This window comes from Notamacropus eugenii, chromosome 3 (genome assembly GCF_028372415.1).
Source record: "Notamacropus eugenii isolate mMacEug1 chromosome 3, mMacEug1.pri_v2, whole genome shotgun sequence".
In the NCBI taxonomy this organism is placed as follows: Eukaryota; Metazoa; Chordata; class Mammalia; order Diprotodontia; family Macropodidae; genus Notamacropus; species Notamacropus eugenii.
In genome coordinates this window covers 349,263,282-349,289,822 of record NC_092874.1, presented here as the reverse complement: position 1 = coordinate 349,289,822, position 26,541 = coordinate 349,263,282, and the positions used below count along the sequence as shown (strand labels likewise).

Genomic DNA, 26,541 nt, shown 5'->3' with positions numbered 1-26,541 from the left:
ATGTACATTTTGATTGGCTTAGGAGCTTAGTCCACACACTGCCCTAAGTGACTTAGAGACTTTACAATTTTCTTTAATTTTTTTTTAAATTAATCTAAACATCGGGACAAAAAATCTTTACATTCACTACATTAGTCACACATTTTGTGGATAAACTGAATGCTAGCATTTACAACCATGTATCTACCACAGGGAAGCACCCTTCCTGCCATAATACCTCTATTTGTGCATGTACATTCAAGCTCAAGCAATATAAAAGCAAAAGTGGAAGCATACTTCCGTAGTTCATATTAGATTCTAAAGAACAGAAATATGACCTTTTATTTCGCTGGTATAGGGAAGTCCAGGTGAGGAAACTCCCTCTACTTGATACCTCCCCAGTTAGAATCTAAACTTGCTTTGTTCTTTATAGCCCCAGAACCTAGCACATAATACATCAATATTTATTGATTGCTTACAAGGCAGATCAGTCAGCATCTCCTCTACCTAGACAGCAGTCTAGATCACTAAAAGGTGACCTGGCCAGTATGTTTTAGCTGTAAAACCTGAACCCTCCTCCTCTTAGATTCAAAACTAAAGACTATACACCACACTGCCTCTTCAAATTCTAAATTGGCTTAGAGCTAACAGTTAATAAGCTATAATGTAGTCAGAATTAAATGACAAAAGGTGGAAAAAAGATACCTACAGTCCAATATCAATTCTTTTCAAATTATGTTTTTTATTAATATTTTTTCAAAAACATATAAGATAGTTTCTTAGGAATACACTCAAAAAAGTAAATGGTGACTCCCAAGAAAGTAGCCAGTGTTTGTTCTTGAATAACACTGCGTGTACTTTTCAAGAAAAAAAATTACTGAGCTTTTTTAACTATACTTTTCATGCATTAAACTTCCTTAATGTCTCCAGATTTCGTTAAGAGAGAAAAAAAGAAGACTACATATTCAACCAACTTAAACCTAGCAGGGGCAAATGTTGTAAGTAAGTTTATTGCCTCACTGGTCCAACTACAGATATTCCAGTCTCATTTTAATAACAAATTTGACAGGATTATCTGCTTGAAGTACTAAATACCACCTAGCTCTGCAGTTAGCAACTGTACCTGCTTCCAGGGAAAATTTATTTTTTAAGTTTCTACAAGGAAAAAAAATCTGTATGACATTTCATATTATATGAACTCATGACTTCATGTTACTTATTCAAAGGGTTTCAGCTTTTAATGTATGCTAAGAACCAAAAAAATAAATCTTTATGGAGGCTGATTAACAAAAATCACTTTGAATAGGCCTTATAATAAGAAACCTCTCTTGCCTTACAGAGGTAACAGCCCAACTGCATTAATGAGAATTTATTTTAAAACCTCTCTTAGGGAGAAGGGACTCGGTTCACATAGACTAATGCTTCTTAAAGTATTCCTCATTCTCTATTTCTTGGGACAAAAACTATACTAAATTTCTTCTGTTACAATTTTTTTTAATGCCATTGAAATCACTAAAAAGTCACAAAGACTTAAAGTTGCTATTTAGCAGGGTTTGTTTTGTTTTTAACTCAACAGCACTGAAAATTTGGAAGACCTGGTAAGTCCTTAGAATGTTTATACCTCATGAAATATTGCACTGAAGTACTGTATATGATTGTACTTATGAAGTATATGAAGTACAAAGATTATTTTAAACTGCCTTATATGCTACCACTAGGCATTTTTATTTTAATCAATTGAGTGTCAAAAATTTTTTGCATCCTTGGTTATTTAACCAGTCTAGGCCTTTACTTCATAAAGTAAACATAGAGTGAAATTTAAATAACTCCCAAGATACTCTATATTTTATTGAAGTATATTCCTTGACTCTTCTTAAGTATTTGGTATATACTATACAACAAAAAATATACAAAACAATTTTTTCCGAATATTAGTGGCTTAGACATAGACTTAGATCATAGATCTAGAGCTATAAAGTTCCTTAGAGGTCATCTAGTCTGAACCCTTCACTTTACAGATACAGAAATTAATGTCAAGAGAGCTTAAGTGACTGCCCCAGGATGACATGGAGACAAACCCAACAGAGCAGCACCCGATTTTGAACTTGAGTCTTTTGACTCCAAATTCAGTGCTCTTTCCTTTGTGCTGTATGGGGAGGCACAAAGGTGAAAAGAAAAGAACAGTTTATGTGTGTGCATATGTCCGTATGTGTATACACACACGGACACATACACACAGGCATGTTTGTTTTGTCAACCAGCCTCCATAAAGTTCTAAGATACATTAAAAACCAAAATTCTAATACATTTCTCATCCACACAAAACAATTCCCTCAGACCACTTGACTACCTCCCATTCTCATGTTCTTTATCCTTCCTTCTGTAAGAGGAGAGCTATGACATCAGGAAGAAGATGTCATGATTTGCAAGTGATTTGGATTTAAGTGAGGGAGGGCTGTGCAAGGTCACCCACCTCACTTTTTCTTCCAGAGCCATCTGGGTCCAGTGGCAAGATATAGATTGTTACAACTGGAAATGGCCCCCTCTACAAAACTAAAACATGTCCAGATGAATCCAAGCTCCTAAACTTCTCTCCCATACCTCTCTCTTCCCTTCCTCTCCAACAGAAAATTCTGAAAATCAAGCTTTGTGCAGTAATTTGAGTAATAATACCAAGTAACTGATAAATTACCAAAATAAAATCAAAACCCAAATGAAGGAATAAACAAAAACCTCTCAGGTAAAAATAAAAGACTGAATATCCACTTGGAACACTGTTTCTTGTCATTCAACCTCTACATCAAAGCTCAAATTACCAATTACATATAGCCAGTTGGCCACATTCATATTATAAAAGAAACTGGCCTTTTTTCAATGCCTAGATAGAAAACCCAATAATATAGTGCACCAAATAAGCTTATAATAATTCTTCGAAAAGCAGAGTACCTCAGATTACAAAGAGCCATAATTTATATAAGTACAGCCGTTCCCACTAAAGGCTAGCAGGAAAAATGACTGCTTGGAGGATGAATAAGGTGGCAAGCAGGGGAGGGGTAAAATTAAGAAACATTTAGAAGACACACATTACCAGTGTATAAATTAAGCCTATTTCTTCATTACTGGAAAAGAAGGACAACCACAATTTACAATGAGGAGTTTGACTAAATTCCACCTTAAATCATGCCAATCTTGAAAATGATATACTGAAATTCCCACTGCCAAGCAACAAGCACTTCACAAAATGTTGTGCCACTGTACGACAATAACCAATGGCCCCCTTTATACATTAGCATAGCCACTAATTAATGTATTGAAAGAAAAACCTCACTCTAGGCTGAGGAAGGGAATAAATTTCTATAAACAGGCCAAATTGCATTTTTGACTGTCAAGTTCCAGTGAGTATATTGTTTGCTCAGATTAACAAAGGCTTTCTCTACAACTATTTCCTCTTTTCATTTTTTCAATTCACATAAACAAAAGACGCAGGCTCATATTGCCAACAATTGGTGCCCCTTGGCTAAAAGAACCTTTCCCTGTCAGTCTCCCTACAAGGCAGCAGACATACATACACTTACACTGACCTCTCTCCCCCTGCCCACTATTTTAAAAGATGTGCACTTAGCTCAACAATTCTCACCTTTAACAATTCATTTTTTTCCCTTTTCCTTCTTTGTGCAAGGAGTTTGAAAAAACCTGAACATGGCAAGAAATATAAAGACAGACATCCATCTTCTGTACTTCAGTGTTCATTCTTTCACCTCCTCTTCCATAGGATTTGGCTACCAAATAAATCTTAATCTGTAAACAAATGATTTGCTCTACAATTAAACCATTCATTTCTATTTCCTTTTGTGGCCATTTGGCTGCTGTCCAGAACTGAGGCTTCTTAGATTCTATAATTTAGAGCTCACATGGTTAAAAGGCACTGAGCTCATCTGGAAGATATAAAAACAAAAGCATTTATTGCTTCTCATGAACCTCAGCTTTTTGCAAACAGAATGTGTATCTACCTTCTTGTGTTAATGCCCAGCTCTCCCCTCAAAATACCGCCCCCAATGTGGCTTCATGAGTACCCTTAAAGCAGTTGTTTTAAATTGCAAATACAGCAAGAAAGACAAATGCTGTGTTCTATCCTTTCCTCCTAATGCGAGGGAGGTGGGGGAATCAATGGCAAACTAATTTCATTGTAAGATAATTAGTAGGCCATGTTATTTGAAAATTACTATTAGAACAAGAGTGGATATGTTATTAACTTCATGCCACGAGGGACAAAATTTAAGCCTAAAAACTGATATTAAAAATCTTGATGTTATCTCCATCAAAATATAGCAAGTATAAGGAGAAAAGAGACATTATCAAGACCACTCACAAAGATAGTATTCATTAGTATTTTTGACTAGCTAGGCAATTTCAGTCTAGAAATATTGAATGTAGAGCTCAACAAAAATTATAACACTATTATCTATAATACTACTGCATTGTTGTTTGTTTTCCAAGCAAAAAAATTTAGACATAATAGTATTTTAAAATATATATGTATTATATTGTGATATATATGCAATGCCATGCAATTGATAAATCTGAATTTACAAATGCAGATCACATTGTGATTGGAGCCCCATTAGTACATGTGATTGGAACTCCATGAGTAAGCAACTTCAGCAGTTTACCCTCAATAGAATTCTTAAAACCTCTTTAAAATCTGTGGTTGCAATTAAGATCCACTGGGTCCCTGCTAGACTCAGCTAAAAATACCCATCTACAAACTTAACTAAAACTCTCCTTGAGCATATTAAGTACCAAAAATTTCTACAAATACTTAAGTCAGTGACACAATGCTATGGTGACTGAAAGTGCTTCTGCAATGCATGAGTGCCTTACTTTTCTCATTCCAGCTGCCAAGATTATATCAAGTTTAGCCACTGTGACATTTGCCATTATGTGACCATTAAAGGAGAGAGAGGAAGAATCTCGACTATTGCTACTTTGCCTCATCAAGGCAAAGGGACAGAAGTCTTGGTCAGTGACACCTCCCCCCAAAAGGGAAAATTGCCTTCCATGCTTGATAACAGACTGAATTGTTTAGGAATTATAGGACTGTCATGTGTTTCCTAAGTGAGAAAATCACAATCCAGCCAACTGCTTATTTTACAACTAATAAATTCTTATAAACATGTAAATATAAGAAATATTAATCCTAACCTTATATCTCTGCACATATGCAGAGCAATATGCATGCAAATGTACATTTTAATTGGTCAGTATATATACATATATATTCATATGCATAGGCCAATTAATATTATAAGCCCTTTAATATAAAATCACAACTTTTAAAAGAGAGAAGAGAAAGCATTTGGTCTTCAGGTTCAAAGGTACTAAAGAAATAAATGTACACAATGAAACACTATAAGGGAATCTGAATTATAAAGTGGCAAAGCAAGGCAAAAACAAAAGAAATCTATCTTTTTTTTAAAAAATTGGGAATCTTGCTGCATAATTCTGACACGTAATATATTTTAGATAATCTTTAGAGAGGTTTACTGAAGGTGAAAATCACTGGCAAATTTTTTTAATCTCCAATGTAGTATTTGGATTGGAGAAAAATATAGTTCTTGGAAGTCACTCCAAACAGTTGGAAACTCTTCTTACAGTCTATCCAAGGGTTCAAAAAATAAATATTCAAGAGCATTAATTTGTTTCTGGATGTGTGCATGCAAGTAAAACAGCAGTCATAATGTGGAAATTTCAGTCACATTTTGCAACTAATTGGAAGCAGATTAGAATTCAGCCTCAGGGGAACCTTGTCAAACTAGAAGCTAGAGCAAATGAAGAAAGAGGTGAAAGCATCGTGAGGAGCTGACAGATTTACAGTGCTCAAGGCAATAAACGGGTACTAGATGAAAATGAATGAGCTTCACTGTACTCCATGTGGTTTTCTCAGTCATATCTCAGAAATAACAGCACACAGCTATGAAACTATTATTTTCAGTGGGGGGAAGGGAAAATAAGAGAGTGCAAAAAAGCTGCTCTGTACTAAGCATAAAAAGCGTGCAGTACTGACAAAATATAAAAATCACACCCATCCCAAAAGCTCTTTAACTAAGGGAAGGAAAACAGCTAACAAAATATAAAAGAAAAAATTGCTAGCCACTGATGTGATAACCAGGAGATGCAAAATCTAGACTATACAAATGTCAATGGAAAAGCTTTTTTGTGGAGATGGTGGAGGATAATATAGCAATGGTGTAATGGAAACAGCTGCTGGATTTCTCCTTCAGTGTCTGGCATCTGCTGCAGCATCATGGGAAAGAAAGGCTGGTAGAGGATCTGGGCAAGAAATGGAAATGGAGATAATGGACTAAATGTAGTCTGATTCTGAATTCATTTACTGTTTAAAAGTTGGTGAGGGTTTCCCCCTTCCTTTTGGAAAGACAGCAAGCAATAGTAAGTTAAATCAAATTACCCATTCATGGCAATCGCATCATTGGATAATGTGGTATTTTCATTTGCTGTATTAAAATAAGAAACAACAAGGATATATACAAGTTGCAAGACTTGTCATATTGTTAGAGAATTACCATCCCAGAAAATTTATTTAGTAACTGTCACCAAGTCATGTTCGAGGTAAAAATAAAAAAATAAAAGAAGGTAGCCTCATTTTTTTCCAAACTGCTTTGCTTATCTTCCACACACCTTGGAGAAACTAAACTGTAATCCTTTCAAGAGATGCCATATTTCTATTTGAACATGACCCTAGAAGTCCATCACCCTGCTAACTTCTGAACTAGATGAATGGCCAGCTTTTATTTGTTGTACCTATTTTCCCCATCACTGCAAAGATTCAGTTCTAATTTCATTTCCATCACAAAAGAATGAAGAAATAAAACCCAAAACATAAAACTGAAGTACTGCTGCTACTTTACAGTCATAAGCCTCCATAAAGCCCATATTTGATAGTATTAATCATGTGCTGTGGTGAACCACACACAAATAAACAGTCTTCCATTAAGAATGAAAACCCAAAGACCTTCCAATTCAAACATTATTGTTGATTTTAACATGAGCCATGCACAAAAATCAGCCAAGGATATAACAGGAAATCCAAGAATAATTTGGTCTGGCTGTTGGACACCTTGGGAAAGAAAGCTGCAAGATGTTTTTGACTTTTCCTAAAGCTGGAGGTGAAGAATGGGAAAACTATGAAATCTAAATGCATAAACAAATAGTAGTTTTATAGTCAAATTAAAAAGCACTTACTATTTATGGTATAGAAAAAAACTCACAGAAAGTGCACTACTGGTAGCAATGGTTGGTGAAAATAACCTCAATTCAACCTATGTACCAGCAAAGATGAATGCCTTAAGCACACAGTACACTCTATAGCCTGAGGGACCAAATGTGCTTAAGGGTATCCTGGGAAAAGCCCAAATACAGAAATTTTCTTTAATTAGAAGAGTGAAAAATGACTTTCAGGAATATGAAAAGTGTGACCAATTGGAATTTAGTCTTCTGTTGCTAACTGACACATATAGCCATTCTTAAGACATATTACAAACAATTTATAAAAAATTCACAGACACGATGATAAAAACCAGAATCCCATTGACTGATATAAAATCAGTGACCAAGCTATTATTTCAATCTGTCATGGGAAGGCAATAAAATTGCTACCAGGTCTCCTCAAGTTACTCTTCAATAAAGAGAAGCCATTAGGGAAATAAGGGGGGGGGGGGGGAAACATCAAAACCTTTAAAGTTCCTTTAAGTAAAATTATACATCTGTGGCATGATGCCATCTGCTCTCTGGTTAACATAATAAGCCAATTCCACAAACTGAATATCAGCTTTCTAAAACCATTATGTACAAGGCAAAATATGATCAATATACTTTTATTTGCTCTTTTAAACTATAAAAGCTGCATTCATATGGTATTATTGTAATATGCTTAAATGTCCCTGAAGGCACATTTTTCTTAAGTTTTTAGCTGGCAACAAAGCTTCCCAAGAGACAAAAATGCAGAAGCTGAACTCATATAGTCACTGTGGATAATACTCAAAACACCAAAAACTAAAAGAGATAAAACTGTATTTTTAACTCAACATTTACAACTATTTTTGCAAAAAATCAGATCAAATCACTGTCTTTCTCCTCCAAATAACATCAAATACTTGGAGTACAATGGGGAAAACATTAATTATTTTCAAGGCCAAATTTCATTTTAGATCCACTGGAAAAAAATCACCCATTAAATAACCCATTTTACAAAAGCAGATGATTCTTATGATTTTGGTAACACTGGCCTACCAAACATGGAAAGCATTAATACATATTTTTGAACTATTTTTAGCTCTATAAAGCACACTTGTAAAACATAAACATAGACATGAAATTCATTTTTAATTAATTAATTTTAATTTTAATTAATTCCCAAAGTTATTCCTGACCAAAATTTAACAATTTATACACAACTCTGCTTCAAGGATAAAGTGTCAATTTCCCACTCTTAATTTTTAGTTCTGAAATAACATTGTAAACAGCCCAAATGCAAATTAATCCATTCTGAACAGTTTTACAACCATTCATTCAGTTGCAAAGGCTTTTTGTTCCAGGTCAAAACCATTTAGCCTGAATTAAAAGAAAACTTCAACAGAGAACATCATTGGTGTGAACCTCAGCTGTGATAAAGCAGTTCTAAACTGGTGTTCTTATCTACACTGCTACCAAACCATAATCAATTTTGCTATGGATTTTTTAAGCTATCAAAAATAATTATATGTTCTCATCTGTGATTACTGCACATCTCCATCAAATAATTCCAAAGAGAAGTCTATGTATTTGGAATTTCAAAATATCAATCAGGCTCCTATACCTTTCCATTAGTAAAAGTCACACCTTTCCACACCCCTCCCCCCAAAAAATAATGTAAATACTTTGGGAGAGCTATAAAAACATGATTTATGATGTCATATTACAGGATTGACCTATGCTTAATAGTGCTGACTACTCTTTTAAGGAGGAAAACAAAGAGAAACCAACTAGTTAGGAAACAAAAAAAAATTTTTAATAAAAAAACAAAGATTAACAAATTCAGGATCCAAATAATATTGCGACATTGCATAATTACTGTGGAAAACTTCAATAGTCAATAGTAATCAATAATATAGTGTTACTACTCCTATCTGTTCTATATCACTTCAGATTATATTTCAACAGAAATTGTCCCAGCTCAAGAAAGTCTACATCACTAAAAAACTGAATTATAACCATTTTTTAAAAAATCACACAAAATTGATAAACTAAATAAACTTCAAACATCCAAAAGCCATTTTCTTCTCCCTTCAAGAAAAGATTCTCAAGATTTTTTTTAAATTACCAGTTTTTTAAATTTTTAAATTACTTTCCTACTGCAAACACAAATTACCAAAATGGACTAAATTCCAGGTAGGATAAAGCCAATGAGGCAGTACTGCTTAAAAACAAAGAACTTGGTTAAGGAAAGGTTATAATAGAGTTTGTCCCAGTATGGTTGCCTAGGCCTTTTATCATTAAAAACCAAGATCTTACATTTGTTAACAAAAAACATCCTTTACTAGTTTTAAGTATGCAAAGATATGAGTAGTTGCAGATTTATGACTTAAGTGCTTGTTGCTAAAATACTTTCTAATTATCAGGGGTCTCTTAAGAAAGGCAAAAATGCATTATGTGTTAATGATCACAACCAGGGGCTTCTTCTTCACTCTTGTCAGAACTAGGGCTGATCCTCCCTGCAGCTTCACCATTAACATGTCTGTTTCCTGTCAGCCCACTCAGAGATAATGTCATTTATCTCAGGAAGGCACAAGACCAGTCATTAACTTCAATAAAAGAGCTCAAACAAAGACAGTATGGTGTTTTATACAGGCCCCTTAGTCAAGAATCTTATTGCTTCCCAGTCCAGAACCCAGAAGTTATAATTCAAATTTTTTTTTCCAGCTATGTACAAGTCTACACGATGGCTCTGAGGAGCAGCAATTTCTATGTCTATAACATTTTAGTCAATTGCTTTATCACAAAGAATGAGGTAACTGCTAAGAACTTTCTGAAGTCATCCTTGGAGGATTTTCCCGTGGGGAAAAGGGATGGAGAATTGACAGAATAATTCAGGTATGGGCTTTAAATAGCAAGAGCTTTGAAAAACTGACCCCTTCTATGTGTTTGCCTGAAGGAGCTGAATCAGTTATAAACTGCTCAGTGACAGAGCTTCTGGAAGTCTTTTAAATAAAAGTGGAACTGGTTAAAATAAATGTAGGTACATGTGTTTTCACAGTCCTGTCAGATTACGGCAATGTAAAAAGTTTCAGTGAAGTGCCAGGTGAACTTTTTTAAATGAAAAAAGCAGACAAAGTCAAAATTGGAGCAAATTTCAGATATTCAATTCCTGTTTCTATACTGAAAAAAACAAAGAACAAATGGTACTTTCCATGGTATTTGAATTTGGTTATTGAACACCTCTGAAGCTTGGGAGATTTTTTTTTCCTTAGCACTTTCAACATGCATTTAATTTACTTACCTATAAATGCTCCTTTGCAGGGGGGAAGAAAGGTCTTTATATGACTATAATTTCTTTGGTCTTGGGGCAAAGTGACTGAGCATGAATGTTCTTAATATAACATCTGGGAAATCAATCCTTCCTTTTTATTTGCAGAGTACCAAATCATTAAAAGTTGCTAAATAACTAATCCCCAAAGAAAAATATTTATTATTTCCAGGAGTATTAACCAAATTCATGAACTTAAAAATGCATACTTTTTAATCCTTCACACTACAATAAATTATTTCAAATGCTACACTAGCTAAGAAGAAAAATTCACAGTGCTCAAAGGTTTTCTAGAAAGCTTTCTTTGATGAAAGGGCAGCACCTATTTTATTCACACAGCTCAGAAAGCACTGTCACAGTACTAGGAGAGACTATAGAAAATTAAGAACCTTGAACACTGCTTATTGTCAGACACCCAGAGTTATCAATGTTTTTAACAGCTAAATCCCTTATGTAGCTTTCAAAACAGTTTGCTGTCAAACAACAATGGCATTTGTTCTTTAATTACAGCAAGTGACCTTTCTGCCCTTTTATTTCACAGTGGATAAACTGCCTTCTCCAAGCAGAATTTGGGGGAAGGGAAATAGCTATTCAAAAAACATATTTCCTTTAACAGAGGCATATTCTCAAACTACTCATCCCCCTCACAAAAAAAGCTGCTTTCAGGAAAGAAATTTAATTACTGATACCCTTTCCAAATAGGGGGTTAACCTAAAGAAGGCAACATTCAAAACTCAATTTCTATGAAAATTAAAATATTATAGGGGAAATGAGTTAGACATTTATCATACTAGCAGATTAATTCCATTTAAAGACACAAGATAGAACTACAGGGTATTCTGCCTTTCTTATTTTTCATCAAATATATTCCTTTTAGAAGACTTAAAAAAATCCTACATTTTGGAACTCTATGTTTGACACAAATATATACATATATACACACATGTATATATGTGTGTGAGTTACACCTATATAAACAGATGTACAGATATGATTATTTAACCAAGCTGAACATCCAATGTCCTAGAAGTTAAATTCATAACCTTGTGCAAGATGCTTCTTATCCACAATAGGAGGCTATTATTGTACTTCAAGGTGGTGGGGGAGGGAGGAGGAGGGAGTAAGGACGATTTAACACTACAAATCTAGGAGCTGTTAGACTACCTATCAAATCTATTTATTCAGACATGTCCCCAGTGGCATAACAGCAAAAAAAAAAAAAAAAAGTGGGCTGTATGAATACAGTTCAAATATCTTACAATTATAGCCTTTTTTTTTTTACTTTGTATCACATCTTAAGGGAGTGGTAACTTTATAGCATACTTGCAGTTTTAGCCTAAAACTAGAACATAGCCAGAGCTTACTTAATAAGATATAATTTGTCATGTGTTACATGACTTTCTGTGGTGAGGAAAACAAATAAACAGACCATAAATAGATAAGCATTCTGCTAAAGTCTAACAATGACAGTCACTTTTATGAATATATTTGAGACCCACCAACAGACCATACAAATATACACAACTGACCCCCTTCAGCTTTTATCTACAGTGAAAAATGATCATTCAGGTTCTTGTTGTAGTTAATTTTCTAAATTTGAACATCAAAAATGTGTATTTAAGTCCCTATTCCAAGATCTCAGGAATCTCCAGAGAATTTTCTAAAACAAAGCATCAACATTTAATTCACTATAAGTGAAAGCTGTCTCAATCCTAAAATGTTCTGTATATTCTTATATCATTAGATAATATTTTCTGGATTTGTTTAATTAATATTGCAACAAAGATGCTTCCAAGGTTACTATTATGCAGAGTTCTCCTTTCAAGTGCCAAGGTGAGGAAATATTCTTTAAAGAAACTGTTCTGCAATGGGGGTAGGGAGGAAGCCCTAAGGGATGTTGTTCAAGACACTAAGCCAACATGGCAGTTTGATAGACAATGACTAACACTACACAATTTGGCCATGTGAAGCCTTCCCTGAAGTGACGGTGTGCCAGCCACAGTGGGTATCATTGGAAATGCAGCTATTATTTCAACAAGGCACAACAATGAATAAAAACAGTGTTCTCTCTCTCCAATATAAAATGGCATATTTGTTCACAACTTAGGTTATACAAATTATCTATCACAGTGACATTACACTGATTGATGATGACTTGCATATATAGTAATAATTTAATTCTTCATGTAATTTCCTCTGTGACTTGAAAAAAGAACACAAAAACTGAAGAAAAAATTAGAGCATCCAACACTCATCTCTGTTGCCATGACAGCAGTCTTTGAGATACAGAAATGTCCCAATTGCCAGCTAAACAAAATTGTTGAATGTGAACATTTGGCTCAAAGATTAAAAGGCTAAGGGGGATGCAAAAGGGCAGCACCTCCCACATTCCAGGCAGCCACTGAATCCAATCAAATGCCTCTGACTCTTTAACCACAGCCATTGTGAAGGCTGGATTAGAGCAGTTTATCTAGATGGTTAAAGCAGATTAGATCTACAATTTGAAGACAATTGGCGACAAAAAAGTAAGTGTCCTACTGTACCAAGTTAATAATAAGATTTGAGGACACCTTTCAAATAAAATGAAGAACTATATTATGAGCAAGTTTATATTAAAGGATGACATCAATTTACTTTAAAATGTGATTCATTTACCAAGTTTAATGTTATGCATCAACAGTTCATTTGAAAAAAAAAAAACACTTCCAGTGAAATTTCTGCACATTACTAAAGTTTTCACAGCTACAACTACAAAACCTAACACCAAAGAAGGCAAATTCATGGATAAATCAAAAGGACTGACTAACTTCTGAAATGGCAGTTTAAATACTCAAAAGCTACCTCAAAGAAAAATCTAGAAGTCACTATGTAAATTAATAATTAACAAACAATTTTACTGTCACTATTCAGGCCCTGAAAATAGAAATAGGAAAGAGAGAATTTTAAGAACATCTCTAAACAATCATGATATAAGCCAACAGCAAGATAGTAGATTTGTTTCTGCAAATCACAACCTATAGAATTCTTTTGACATTTCATTATAAGCTATGAGCACACACACCCCTACTCTCAACTAAATACATGAAAAAACCCTTTATCCTCTGAACAGAGCAATTTCTGCCCTTCCACAGAGCCAATTTGAATTCAGTATGATAAGAGACTCTGACCTCATTTCCTAGACAATAAAGGGAGTAGTTTGTTTAAGGGCTTTAATCTATAAAATCTAATTACAAAATTAAGAGAAATACCCCAAAGAGGCCAAAATGGGGCTAAGGAGTAATGATTGTGTGACTTATCCAGATTGATCAATTTCAACATTCCACTTCCTTTTTTCCTGTTAGATTTCACCTTAGTTGTTTTTCCTATGTCATGAACACAACATAACACCCCAACCTCCCTGTCTCATTTCATCTCTTCAATTTCAGCTTCAGCTGGTAAATGGTAGGAATCCAAGTAGTCACAAACCAATCAAGAGGAAAAGTGTCCCTCCCATTAGGGAGTTTTACACAGAAAAACAATATGTTGGTGAGGGTGATGGCATAGTATACAAGCACCTGTTTAACCTCATTCTGGATTTAATTTACTTTTATGAAGCAGTACACTAAACACTGCATTTGGTTCATTAATGAGAGGACCATCTCTTAACATAAATCCGTACTGGGTTATTGAACCTACAGCAAAATTTCTTTAGAGGAGGTTAAAAAGTATGAAAGCACACAAATGAGAATTCTTAACACACCTTGCCAAGGGAAGGACCCTTGAGCCTAAGGAAACCACAGCAGAAATACAACTAAATGTAAAGAGTTAAGTGGGCTCATGAGCCTTCTGTCCCATTAAAAAGCACACACCAACTTACAAACTGGCCAGATGCCCATCTGCAGCAGAAAATGAACTTCTACTTCTGGGAAAATCTTATTGACTCTCTCTCTCTCTCTCTCTCTCTCTCTCTCTCTCTCTCTCTCTCTCTCTCTCTCTCTCTCTCTCCTTTCTTTCTTTCCTTCCTCTCCCTTCCTCTCCCTTGCTTTCTTCTTCTTCTTCTTCTCTCTCTCTCTCTCTCTCTCTCTCTCTCTCTCTCTCTCTCTCTCTCTCTCTCTCTCTCTCTCTCTCCCTATCTCCCTCCCTCTCTTCCTCCCTCCCTTTCTCCCTCCTTCTCTCTCCCTGTCTCTCTCTCTGTCTCTCTCTCTTTCTGATACACACAGCAAATATACTCACATCCATATAATTCCATCTAAGAAGTGATCCCTCCTGCCACAACACCAACAATAACACCATTAGCAGTACAGAACTAAAGTAAATAATTCACTCAGTTATTAAATATAATATTGGGAACACACTACAAATGCCACTAAGGCAAACTGTCTAAGTTGATGGCATACATAGGTAAAGGCACCCACATGAAAACAAACAGAGAGGGACACAAGGTGAAGATCTAGGAAGGTGACTTGTCCTACCTTCTCTGTTTTCAGTTTCTTGATTCGTCTGTGGTTCTCCTCCTCCTCCTCTTCTTTCTTTACCAAAATAGAGTTCCCCAAGAGCCCTGAATCCGGGGCATTTTTGCTAACTTCCCCTCCAGTGGAGGAGGTGACACTCCCAGTGCCCCCAGAGTGGTAGGGACTCCCGCCATCATTGCCCTTGGCCCCAAAGCCATACAGGTGCCCCCCAGAGGGGGCTTGGCCACCACTGCCATTGGTATGGCCCTGAAGCAGGTCATGCTTGTCTTTCCTGGATTTCCCTGTATCCTTATCCCTCTTGGAGCCTCTATTGCTCTGACTTTTACCTGTTTTCTCCTCTTTATTTTTCCCACAAGAGGCTGCCCCTGTGGCAGCAATAGTGGTGCTGGTGCTGGTATTGGTACTACTGCTGTTTGGGTTGCCACAGCTGCTGCTGCTCACACTTTGACCCAGTGCTGAATTCATGCCAGTTGCCTCTCCAGGGCGCCCTTGGACTTCCTGCCTCTTACCAGCACTGCTGATCTCAGGAATCCCATACAAGGCAGCAGAAGGCAGAGATTTATTAGCATCCTTAGAAGTTTTACTCCTTTTCACTTTTGATTTGCTGGTCTCTTTGTGTGAATTCCCCTGGGGAGCAGGGGGATGAACAGAAGCGAATTTTAGGCCATCAGCTAAGACGGTGGTAGCATTAGCCCCACTGGAAGCCAAACTCCCACAATCCTTGGAGCTGCTGCTGCTAGTGCTGTTACTGGAATTATTCATCTCGAATTTCTGTCTGTCCTTCTCCAAATCAGCGTCCAAATCTATTATCAAATTCCCAACCCCAATTTCCCAATCATCACCACTGTCATAAGTATCAACCGTGTTTGGATCCACACCTTTTCCTGCAGTGGAAATGTTCACTGACATCCTGAAAACAAGATTTCTAGAATGAAAATCCGATGAACTTTCCTTTGGTGATGAGGGGACATTCGTTTATCTCCACCGGGCTTTTTCTTAAAGAAAAAAAAAGTCTCCTCTTCCACTTCTTTATCCTGCCCCAGGTATGTGTCCCGGGTCTATACCCTTCAGTCCAGGTTCATCTTTTCCTGTGAGGGGGGGAAAAGTTGAATATTTCTTGTCTGGGTGTTACCAGAATATAATACAATTAATATGGGGGAGTCAGGGAGTAAGTAAGGGACAGAAGGGTAAGGTATGGAGTAAAGGTGGCTCATGTACTGTTTCCACTGTCCAAAGCAGGTTTCTGGGGTATTGCTTTTCAAATAGGAAAATATGCCCAAGATCAAAAAAATATATTTTAAAAATAATTTAATAATCTGATTTATAACCAGAAAGCTATGAACAACCACACACAGAACACACACACACACACACACACACACACACACACACACAACGAATTTGGGTCTGTACAACACCTAAAATAACAAGGAGAAAGAAGGGAAGAAAATAACAGTCCTAACCCTTCCTGAATTTCTTCAGTTGTAGTTTTAAAAGATATGACACTTGAAGTTTTAAAATTCGTTTTCAGGATGGTCATCTGTCTAAATTTCCCCCAATTCTGAATCTTCACCAAAAAACGAAACAAAAAAGAAAAAACCTAGACACTGTCTTTTTTTAAAATTTGATAACTAAAAAAAAAAAAGACCAACAACTCCTATAAAAACACCTCACACCTCCTTTGTGTTGTGTGTGTGCATGTGTGCCAGCCCTCAGGAATGAAAATTGCTGAAACAAAGAATGGGTGTCCTTTAGAAAATGTAACATCTAAAAATAAGCCTCAAGTACTCCTCCTAGGTCACAGACTTGCTCAGTCGGTTAAATATAGTATTACTGACTGTATAGGAAACTGATTAAGACATACACTTTAAGTGATCTACACCAAGGTGGCCTCAGTGACCGCAAATGAGTGTGTGTTTGACAAAGATCAGTTAAAATGCTTTTTAAAGGGGTCTTTCCCCTTTTAAACAGTTGATTGCCAAATATTCTATATAGATAGATAGATATACATACACACACATATTGCTTACCTTTAATCCTTTATCATTTTTAATTAGGCCAGCAAATCACAATGCAAATCACTCGACTCAGCAACAACCCTGTGCCTCATTTTACTTAAACATCAAATGATCAAGAAGCAGAAACCAAGTAACACATCTCAGTCAGAATAATCACTCGATAACATTATCCCCCCCAGCACGCGTACACACACACTCACTCTCTCTCTCTCTCTCTCTCTCTCTCTCTCTCTCTCTCTCTCTCTCTCTCTCTCTCTCTCTCTCTCTCTCTCTCTCTCCACTCCTTCCCCTCCCCTTTGGCAAACGCATAAGGAGTCCTTTTCTCCTCAAAAAATATGTTACTGTACAGCTGGAAGATAATGTTTCACATTCAGAACAGAAGCACCAAGGGTGTTTTTTTTCCTCTTAACAAGCCTCAAGAATGATAGCCAAAAAATGGCTTTCAAAAGTTTTCCCAACTTAAGATTCCGTCTTCAAATTCCAGCCTTGAGTCATCGTGATCAGTAAGTAATGATCCCGTGTAACCAACCTACAGGCGTCCAGTCCCTAACAAGAAAGAATGTGCTAACATCAGGACAAATTAGTGAAAGGAAAGAGGAAAGAAAGCCCTGAAAATCTGGGCTGGATTTTGCCTCTTAGTCGGGAAGTGGCATTTTTTTTTTCCGCCCGTCCTGACAGATTTGTTTCTTGAACTAACTTGAGATCAGGGCTTGAGGAGCGGGTAGGGCGGAGAGGAGGTGGGGGGCTCTGCGGGGCGAGGGAGGAAGAAGGGATGGTTTGGAGGAGAAAAGAGAAAGAAAAGAGTCTGGCTGAATGATTCAGTGATCTGATAAATCACTTCTAAAAACATTGGTTCAGGAGGGGGCTTGGTCTTTTTCCGTTTTATGTTGAACAACATAAAGGAGAAAAAAATGTCCAAGTGATGCCCAAGAGGAGGAAAATTCCACTGTCATTCACACCAAGCGGTCATGTGGTAAGTCGGTAATTAGAGTCCAAAAAGAAAAAGGCGACCTTTTTCAGGACGTTTTTTTCTGCTTGCAGCAAATGGCGCATCTCCCTTTTATTTACTTTTTGTCTCCCTCCTCTCCTCTCCCCACCCCCGACTGCATGAGTCGGACAGTCTCGGAGGTTGGCTTAGTATTTTTAATTAGCTGGCGTTTGGAACCTAAAAGCTGTAATGAATTGTTGATGGATTGAAGGTAAAGAGTGGGTCTGCAGGAAATGTCGGGGGGATGGGCGAGTTAGCAACAACCAACCCTCTAAAAGGAACGATTTTGTTACAGTTCAAGCCTTTCACATCACGTGAGGATCAAGGGCTCAATTGGTTGTCGTGAGAACAAAAAATGGGTGACAAGCGTAGCCAGAAAATACTGATCTGGTCTTTAAAAAAAATCTTAAAGTCTGTTCCCTCCCTCTCCCCCCCTCCCTCTGCCCCCAGCTCTCGGCTCCCATTCCTCTCCTTTCTACCCTCCTCCTCCTTCCACTGTTGGCACAGCTACAAGTTATGAATGTGAAACATTTCTCTGAGAACAAGATCCCTGAAGTTAGGAATGAGGGAAATGGACTGAACACGAAGGCAAAGCATATGTTTGAAAGAAACACGTTATAAACCTTTCCTCAAGTTATCTCCAATTTGTAATAGTTTAAGAAGGGGTGGGGATAGGGGTGGGGAGAGGAAACAGGAAGGGGGAAAGGAAAGATAGAGGGAAGAAAATGGGTCATAAAGCAAAACATTTGCTAGCCTCCAGCCTAATTTCTGCAATCAACACACCATCGTGGCTGTTAGAGGATTTATTCGGGCTGGGGTTTTGTTCTTTTAATGGGGGGTTGCACTTGGCTTTTTGGAAAGAGGTGGAAAAATGGTCATAATGACCATGACGAGTAATGAGTGTTTTCCCTAGTCCAATATCCAATATTCGGCCCTTATTAAGGGATAGGGGACAAAAATCAGTTTGTTCCAGTGAAATCACTTGTGTAGCTCCCGAGATCTTTCTTCATGGGTGCTACTTGTTTCGGTATGGAAGTGCAGGCGGTTGGGTGGGGTAGGAGAATGCAGACTATGCAGACTGGTATGTAATTGTGTCACTTTTAATTCTCCTGGTTAGTAAAAAAAAAAAAAAAAAAAAACCTCCAAAAGGTAATATACTTTCAATACTCCCCTCCCTCCCTCCCACTCCCGATCAAGCCTAATTTGTGTGAAGAGGTTTCACCCTCTGCTTAATAAAGCTCATCTTTTCGTGTTTTGTTTGGTTTGGTTTTATAATTCGAGCAAAACACTGTAATGGCAACGCACACAACTCGCACATTCCCCTGCATGAAATCCCCTCTACGTGCTATATACACACCATTAAACCGTACTTACGGTCTGTATTGGATCGAGTTGACCTTTTCCTTCTACCTGCATTGAATATGTTTTGTTGCAGCCGCTTTATTTTTAAAATTATTATCTCTTCAATAAATTTATTAAGACGAACCATCAAGTGTCACAAACCTTCCTTTTTTGAAAATGAAAAAAATAAAAAGAGAAACAAAAAGCCCCCTGTGCACCAATATACAACAAGCCTATACTGCAAAATTGAAATCAGAACTGAACGCACATACATATACACAGAGGGAGGAGAGTAGAGCAGAAAGAAGCTCGCTGTATACCTGAAAGGGGCTTTTCTTTGTTCCCAATTCTCTTTCTCATTTGGCCAATCAGAATCCAGCTTTTATGAAACCGAGCCCTATGATTGGCTAGATGCTTTCTCTTGGCTACTGTAGAGGGTTGAGATACACACACATACAAAAACACTTGGGGGTGGGGGACAAGTAGAGAGAAAGGGAGAGGGAAAGGAAGTAGGAGGGGTGTCTAGGAGAAAAAGCGTTTTATTTTGCAAGTATCAATACACTAGATAGGGGTTGAGAAACCTGCAATAAAATAAAATCATGCTGCCATTTCAATTACTGCATCATCCACTCAGCATTTTATTTATTTATAACAAATCTTAAACACTAGGAACAGAAGGTGTCGGTAAATGTGTGATTGTGTCATATTAGGAGAAAAAATACTCTTATCCAGTGACCGGAAAACCAGTGACTTGATCAGTAAGGAGCTAAGAACACCGTTTTGCTGCCTTTATCACTGAAACAACCATTGCTGCCTGCACTCTCAAGATTTAGTTGTTTTCAAACCTCCTTTCCAAGCACAGAGTCCTTTCTACAAATGTTGTGTGTGTGTGTGTGTGTGTGTGTGTATGTGTGCGTGTGTCTATGTGTATTCGATGGTTAAATAAAAAAAAAAAGTCGAATTGCGGATAAAGGCAGTGGAAATCCTTTTGTTTCCAGACTCCAAATCTGCAAGCACTGAAGTGTGAAGGCAGGGAACCATATAACCACTACTATGTGAATTCACAGATATTAGGAACAAATCTTTTCCACCTGGCTTTGTGCATCTTTTAAGAAAAAACAAATTCTTGATACATTCTCATCTTTAACTAGCTTCATTTTTCATAAAATTATTACATGTAAATTTTTTAAAAAAATAATCTATAGCATCCCTTAAATGTGCCACAGGCCTATGTTGTTAAATTGAGAAGAATTTCCAGTCCTTTTCAAATCCTCAACCCTCCTACCCTTCTATTGGGATACTACTTGATGCTACTTGATATTCTAACTTGATATCAACAGAAAATACATCACTTTAAAAATATCTTTGAGCCATTTAAAAATTATTATAAGCAACATTTATAAAGTACTTTACTGGTTAGCAAAACACCTTAAAAATCTCATTGATCTTCACAACCATGGGTGGTAGAGGTGCTATTATTATCCTCATTTTACAGATAAAGAAATAGAGGCATAAAAAGTAACTTTCTCAGCGTCCCTCAGCTACTAGTGGCTGAGACAGGAATTGAATTCAAGTGTCCCTGTCTCTAATTCCAGCTCTTTATCTACTTCATCACCTACACTTAATAATATAAGACAAATGCCAATACCCAAGTGAATATAACCCTTTGAGGTTAAGAGATACTAGAGTTTTATTAATGTATGGTAATAGCAAATACATTAAAAGAGGAAAAGATCTTGCTAGTCTGGGTCTTTTAAAAATTTATCTTAACTTTTCTTGATTTTCCATTGTTGGAGGGTGGTGGGAATCTTGAGAACATTATGCCAGAATATCAGAAATTTAATTCAATTAGACAAAGCAAAAATATTTATTGAAGGCCAATGATATATAAGCTACTACTTTACCGAACTTGAAATTTCTCCACAAAAGTAACAACCTAATGATAAAAGAGAGTGTTTTGCAAATAATTAGCATTTGATAAGTGTTGACTTAATGAACAAAACTTTGACTTTGGGTGGACTAGTATTTGTCAAATATGTTAAGGAATAGATGTCAAATAATAAAACCAAATCAGCAAACAACTAATAAGGATATCTTCCTTATTGCTTAAGTAAATGTTGTCAGTATCACATTTGACTTGATCCATTTCATGAAAATTGTCAATATGTGCAGGACTACCACTGAAATCCATCTTTGATGCCTTATCATGATTCTCAATTCTCTGATGCTTCATCATAACTCTGCATCACCAGATAGCGAGGTCTGACGTTTTTTATAAAGCTAGAAAGGTTTCAAGAGTACTGTAGTAATGAACTTCTTATCTATCATCCTAGAAAGAGCCTAAGATCAGAAGGCTTATGATCAGGTAGACTACAAAGTGACAGGGGGGCCATCTCCAGTATTCCTAGTCTATGTCTTGCCACAGGACTCCAATAGCTCCAGACGAGAAAGTGAGGCTGGTGACTTTGCACAGCCCTCTCTCGCTTAAATCCAATTCGCTTGCAAGTCATGGCATCACCTTCCTGATGTCATGGTCTTCTTTGAGAACAAAGAACCAGCAACAGCAACAAAGTGATGAATTTTTCAGCTATGTCATGTTCAGGACCTAACTCAAGCAAATAGAAGTTTAGGGCCAATAAAAGAAGGAAATGAGACACTAATAGTTCACTAACAGCAGAAAGGAAAGTTTACCTAGGCATAGACTAGAAAGGATATTCAATGATATATAGTACTTGACTCAAGCACTGGCCCCACTGAGGGTAAATATGAAGGAACAGATCAGAACACTAAATTATAAGTGTCCCTGATTCCACCATTTTTTTATAATACCATAAGTAATCAGGAAACCATGGTAATAGAGGCTGCATCCATCAAGAAACTGCATCACCAACTAGGCTGCTTGAGTCTTAGTTCACTGAGTCAATCAACTTCCTTGGCTTTTAAGAAATTAGCAAAAATTTAGTGTAATGTACATGATGTGGAGGAGGGGAATGGGGTGGACAGACAAGAGAGAAATTACTGGCCTATCATATTCCAACCCTTATAGGCAAGACCCTAACAGTATTGTAGAGGACCTTCCATCATTTACATGACTTTAGGAATGTTACCAGACAACCTCAGGAATGCAAAAATGATGACATGCATTGCACTGGAGAAAAAAAAAAGAATTAATAGATAGCAAAAATAAAATAAATAACCAAAGAATGGAAAGCTCACTCTTATGACCCCCACCTGCCATCAAGGAATAGCCAGATATGGAAGAGGCTAGCAATCCAAGGCTTCACTTTTGCACTTTGGAATGACTGTGTATAAGATCTCAACAGTCTGGTACATAGGGAAATCAAATATTTGAGGCTCACAATGTCTCCCAATGTAAGGTAATGGAAAGCAGAAACAGAGACGAGAACATCAGGGTTGCAGCAATATCATGGCACCTCTGGCAGTCACCAATTCCTTATTACAAGTCAGGTTCATCTGTAGTAAGGTAGCTAAAAGGTCATGACCTTCTTGCACACAACCTATCCCACACCAGTGTTAATTGCAGGACTTGCCCTGTACCTATTCAGTGTTTCCCTGGCCACCACCTCCTCCCTAGGAGTCCCATTAGTGAAATAGTGCCAAATAGTTGTCTCCTTAAAGGCTTCCGCCAAAGGGCTACACACTTATTTTTCAAAGTAGTTGGATAAGGATTATTCCTCACCTTCCGGGTAGTGATGAATCTAAGAACTCAGGATACCAACAAGTCAGCTAGAGAAGTCCCTTTCTTCAAGGTAAATACACATTCGGTTATACAGAGGCAGTTTCACTTCCCCATATTGTTGAAATGAAGGTGCATCCAACAATACCACCCTTTGGTTCCCCTAAATATTTCTGGGAAGGAGTTGTCTAAGCAGTACCAAAGGAAAGGAGTAAGGACTTCATTGTCCAGTACCTTATTTTGCCCAGTGATCTTCAGATGCACTAAGATAATTTGAATGGAAGTGATTGAGTTTCCTGTCATGGCACTGGTAGACTGTCTAGTTTTCACAGACCTCACCACAATGAGGTCAGCACAATGTCTCTGTAGACTTCAGTGTGGTAGGCAGCCTAATACTTCTATCCCTCTTTCTTTAGGAGCCTCCTTCCAGCTAGTTCTGGCAATGTGTAAATCAATAAATATTAAGCACCTGCTATGTGACAGACACCTTCTTAAGCTCTGAAGATACAAAAAGACATTCCCTGCCCTCACAAATAAATAGGGGGAGGCAACAAGCAAACAAATATGTACAATCAAGCTACATACAGGGGGGAAGAAAGAGGAAATTAAACAGGAAAAGCACTAGAATTAACCAGGACTGGAAAAGTCTTTTAAAAGACAGAGAATTTTAGTTAGGACTTGAAGGAAGTCAGAGAAACCAGTAGGCAGAAAAGAGGAGAAAAAGAATTCTAGGCATAAAGAACAGCCAGAGAAAATGCTCAGAACCTAGAGATGGAGTGTAACAGCCAGGAGGCCAGGAGTCAAAGGATTGAAGAGTATGTTGCAGGGAGTATGATGTGAGAAGGCTGGAGGGGGATAGGTTATGAAGGTCTTTGAAGGCCAAATAGAGAATTTCTATTTGATCCTAGAGGTAATAGGGAACCACTGGAGTTTATGGAGAAGGGGAGTGATTTGGGTGAACCTTCACTTTAGGAAAATCACTTCAGTGACTGAATAGAGGGTGGATTGGAGTGAGGAAAGAATTGAGAGAGACAGATCAACCTGCAGGTTTATACAATAGTCCTAATGTTAGGGAATGAGGATCTGCGCCAGGATGGTGGCAGTATCAGAGGAGAGAGAAAAGCATATTGAAGAGAAGTTGCGAAGGTGAAATCCACATGCATTGGTGACAGATTGGATATAAATGGTGAGAGACAGTGAGGAGTCAAGGATGACACCTAACTTGCAAGCCTAATGGACTGGGAGGATGCTGCTTGCCTTGGACAGTAATAGGGAAATTAGGAAGGGGTGAGGCTTTAGGGAGGGAAATAATGAGTTCTGATTTGAACATGTTGAGTTTAAGATGTCTACTAGATATCCAGAACAAGATGACTGAAAGACAGTTGGAGATGCAAGATTGGAAGTTAGAAGAGAAAATAGAGAAGAGGTAGATTTGAGAATCATCAGCATAGATAAGATAATCAAGTAAAATAATACAGAAGAAAAAGAGAAGAGGGGCCAGTAAGAAGAGGGAGATACAGTAAGTGATGGTGACATGGAATGGGATTCAGCAAAGGAGACTGAAAAAGAAAAGTCAGATAAGGTAGAAAGAGAAACAGAAGGGAGTAGTGTCTCAAAAATTTAGAAGAAAGTATCAAGGAGAAGAGGGCTATTGACAATGTCAAATGGTGTGAAGGTTAAGAAGAATGGGGATTGAGAAGAGACCGTTGACTTTGGCATTTAAGAAAGCATTGGTAACTTTGAAATGAGTAGTTTCTAATAAATTATGAGATCAGAAGCTGGATTGGAAGAGGTTAAAAAGTGAGTGAAAGGAGAGAAAGTGAGCTACCTATTATAGATGGCCTTTTCAAGAAATTTGACCACAATGGGCAGAAAAGATCTAGAATAATAATTAGATGGGATAGAAGGATCAAGTGAGAAATTTTTGAGGAAAAAGGAGATGTGGACATATTTTTAGACAGCAAGGAAGAAGCTAGTAGAGAGGGAGAGACTAAAGATAAAGCAGATATATAGATATCTCTGTCTTTGACCTCTTCTGGATTTATATAATAACATCATTTCCTGTTCTCAGTCCATTTGCATACTTTTTTCATATGAAGTTCTCCACATTTTTTGTTAATATAAATTTTCACTTTTTTTGTTAATATATTTTACTTTCTTTCATTTTTTTTGTTAATATAAATATTTTACTTTCTTTCACACCTAACTTCTCAAGGGTACTTTCCCTGAAAAAACTCTAGGATCTTAAGGTTCTTTGAGTTTCTATAGCACATGAAGTATTTACCATGAAATATAACCCTGAATAATATATTGACATAAACTGTACTCTAGTTTCTCCTGTTGTCTCCAAAGAAGGTTGTAAGTTTCCTTCAGGGAGCAGAGATGTGATTTCTTTTTTATACTTCAAAGCTTTGATCAGTGTATCACAAATAGGAGAACTGGTTTGGATAAATTGGTCAATATAGATAAAAACATAGCACTATAATGAATGGATTCTCCAGTAGATTAGACACTGAAGATAAAAGAGAAACCTAAAGAAAATCTAGAATCTCTGAAGTTGGGGGGGATTAATACCACATTAAAAAACTGGAAGCAGCAAGGAGGCACAGTGGATAGAATGCTGACCCTGGAGTTAATTGATCTTGCATGCAAATCCAGCCTCAGACACTAGCTGTGTGACCCTGGACAAGTTATTTACTCCTGTTCCCCTGAGTTCCTCATCTAAAATGAGCTGGAGAAGGAAATGCCAAACCACTTCAGTATCTTTGCCCAAAAACCACTAAACAGGGTTGTGGAGAATTGGACATGAGTGAAATGACTCAACTACAAGAACAACGTAACTGGGAAAATATTGTATCACTCAACAGAGGAGTATGCAAAAAAAAAGTTTAATTAGAATTATAAACAAAAAGAAAAATATGAATAATTTTTGGTTTAGCCACTTGAAATTTGGAGGCTATGTTCATATTATGCTGTTTTAACAAATACCTTACTTCTCACCAACATTATTTACTTCCTCAACAGTTTCTCCTGATAGCTAAACAAAAGAAGGAAAAGGGCATATCCAGTTTTACTTCTGTGATGATCTGTGTTAAGACTCATTCTCCAAGATTTCAGTACATCAGAGGCCTCATTTCTCAAACATATAGAGAACTGAGGCAAATTTATAAGAATACAAGTCATTCCCCAATTGATAAGTGATCAAAGGATATAAAGAGGTAGTTTTCAGGCAAAGAACTTGAATCTATCTATAGTCTTATAAAAAATGCTCTGAATCACTACTGAGTAGAGAAATGTAAATCAAAACAACTCTGAGGTACCACCTCATACCTATCAGATTGGTTAATATGACAAAAACAGAAAATGATAAATATTAGAGGGGATATGGGAAAACTGGGACACAAAAATAGTATTGGTGGAGTTGTGAACTGATCCAACCATTCTGGAGAACAATTTAGAACTATGTCCCAAAGGCTATAAAACTGTGC

The 26,541-nt window shown here is 37.0% G+C and overlaps 1 protein-coding gene across 3 annotated transcripts in view; it reads right to left on the bottom strand.

Annotated features, from left to right (window-relative positions):
• ZNF608 (zinc finger protein 608) overlaps nt 1–19,667 on the bottom strand; it is a 235,841-nt gene extending 216,174 nt beyond the window's left edge. For 2 of the 3 annotated variants that reach the window (XM_072597225.1, XM_072597228.1), the window contains exons 1-2: nt 17,040–17,578; nt 15,010–16,097 (exon numbers count right to left, since the gene is read on the bottom strand). In XM_072597225.1, coding sequence (XP_072453326.1) covers nt 15,010–15,918 — 909 coding nt within the window. In that variant the 5' untranslated portion in view covers nt 15,919–16,097; nt 17,040–17,578. Of the gene's footprint in view, nt 1–15,009; nt 16,098–17,039; nt 17,579–19,389 lie in introns of those variants that run through there. The other variant, XM_072597227.1, reaches the window with a different exon arrangement.
• Nucleotides 19,668–26,541: the final 6,874 nt, after the last annotated feature.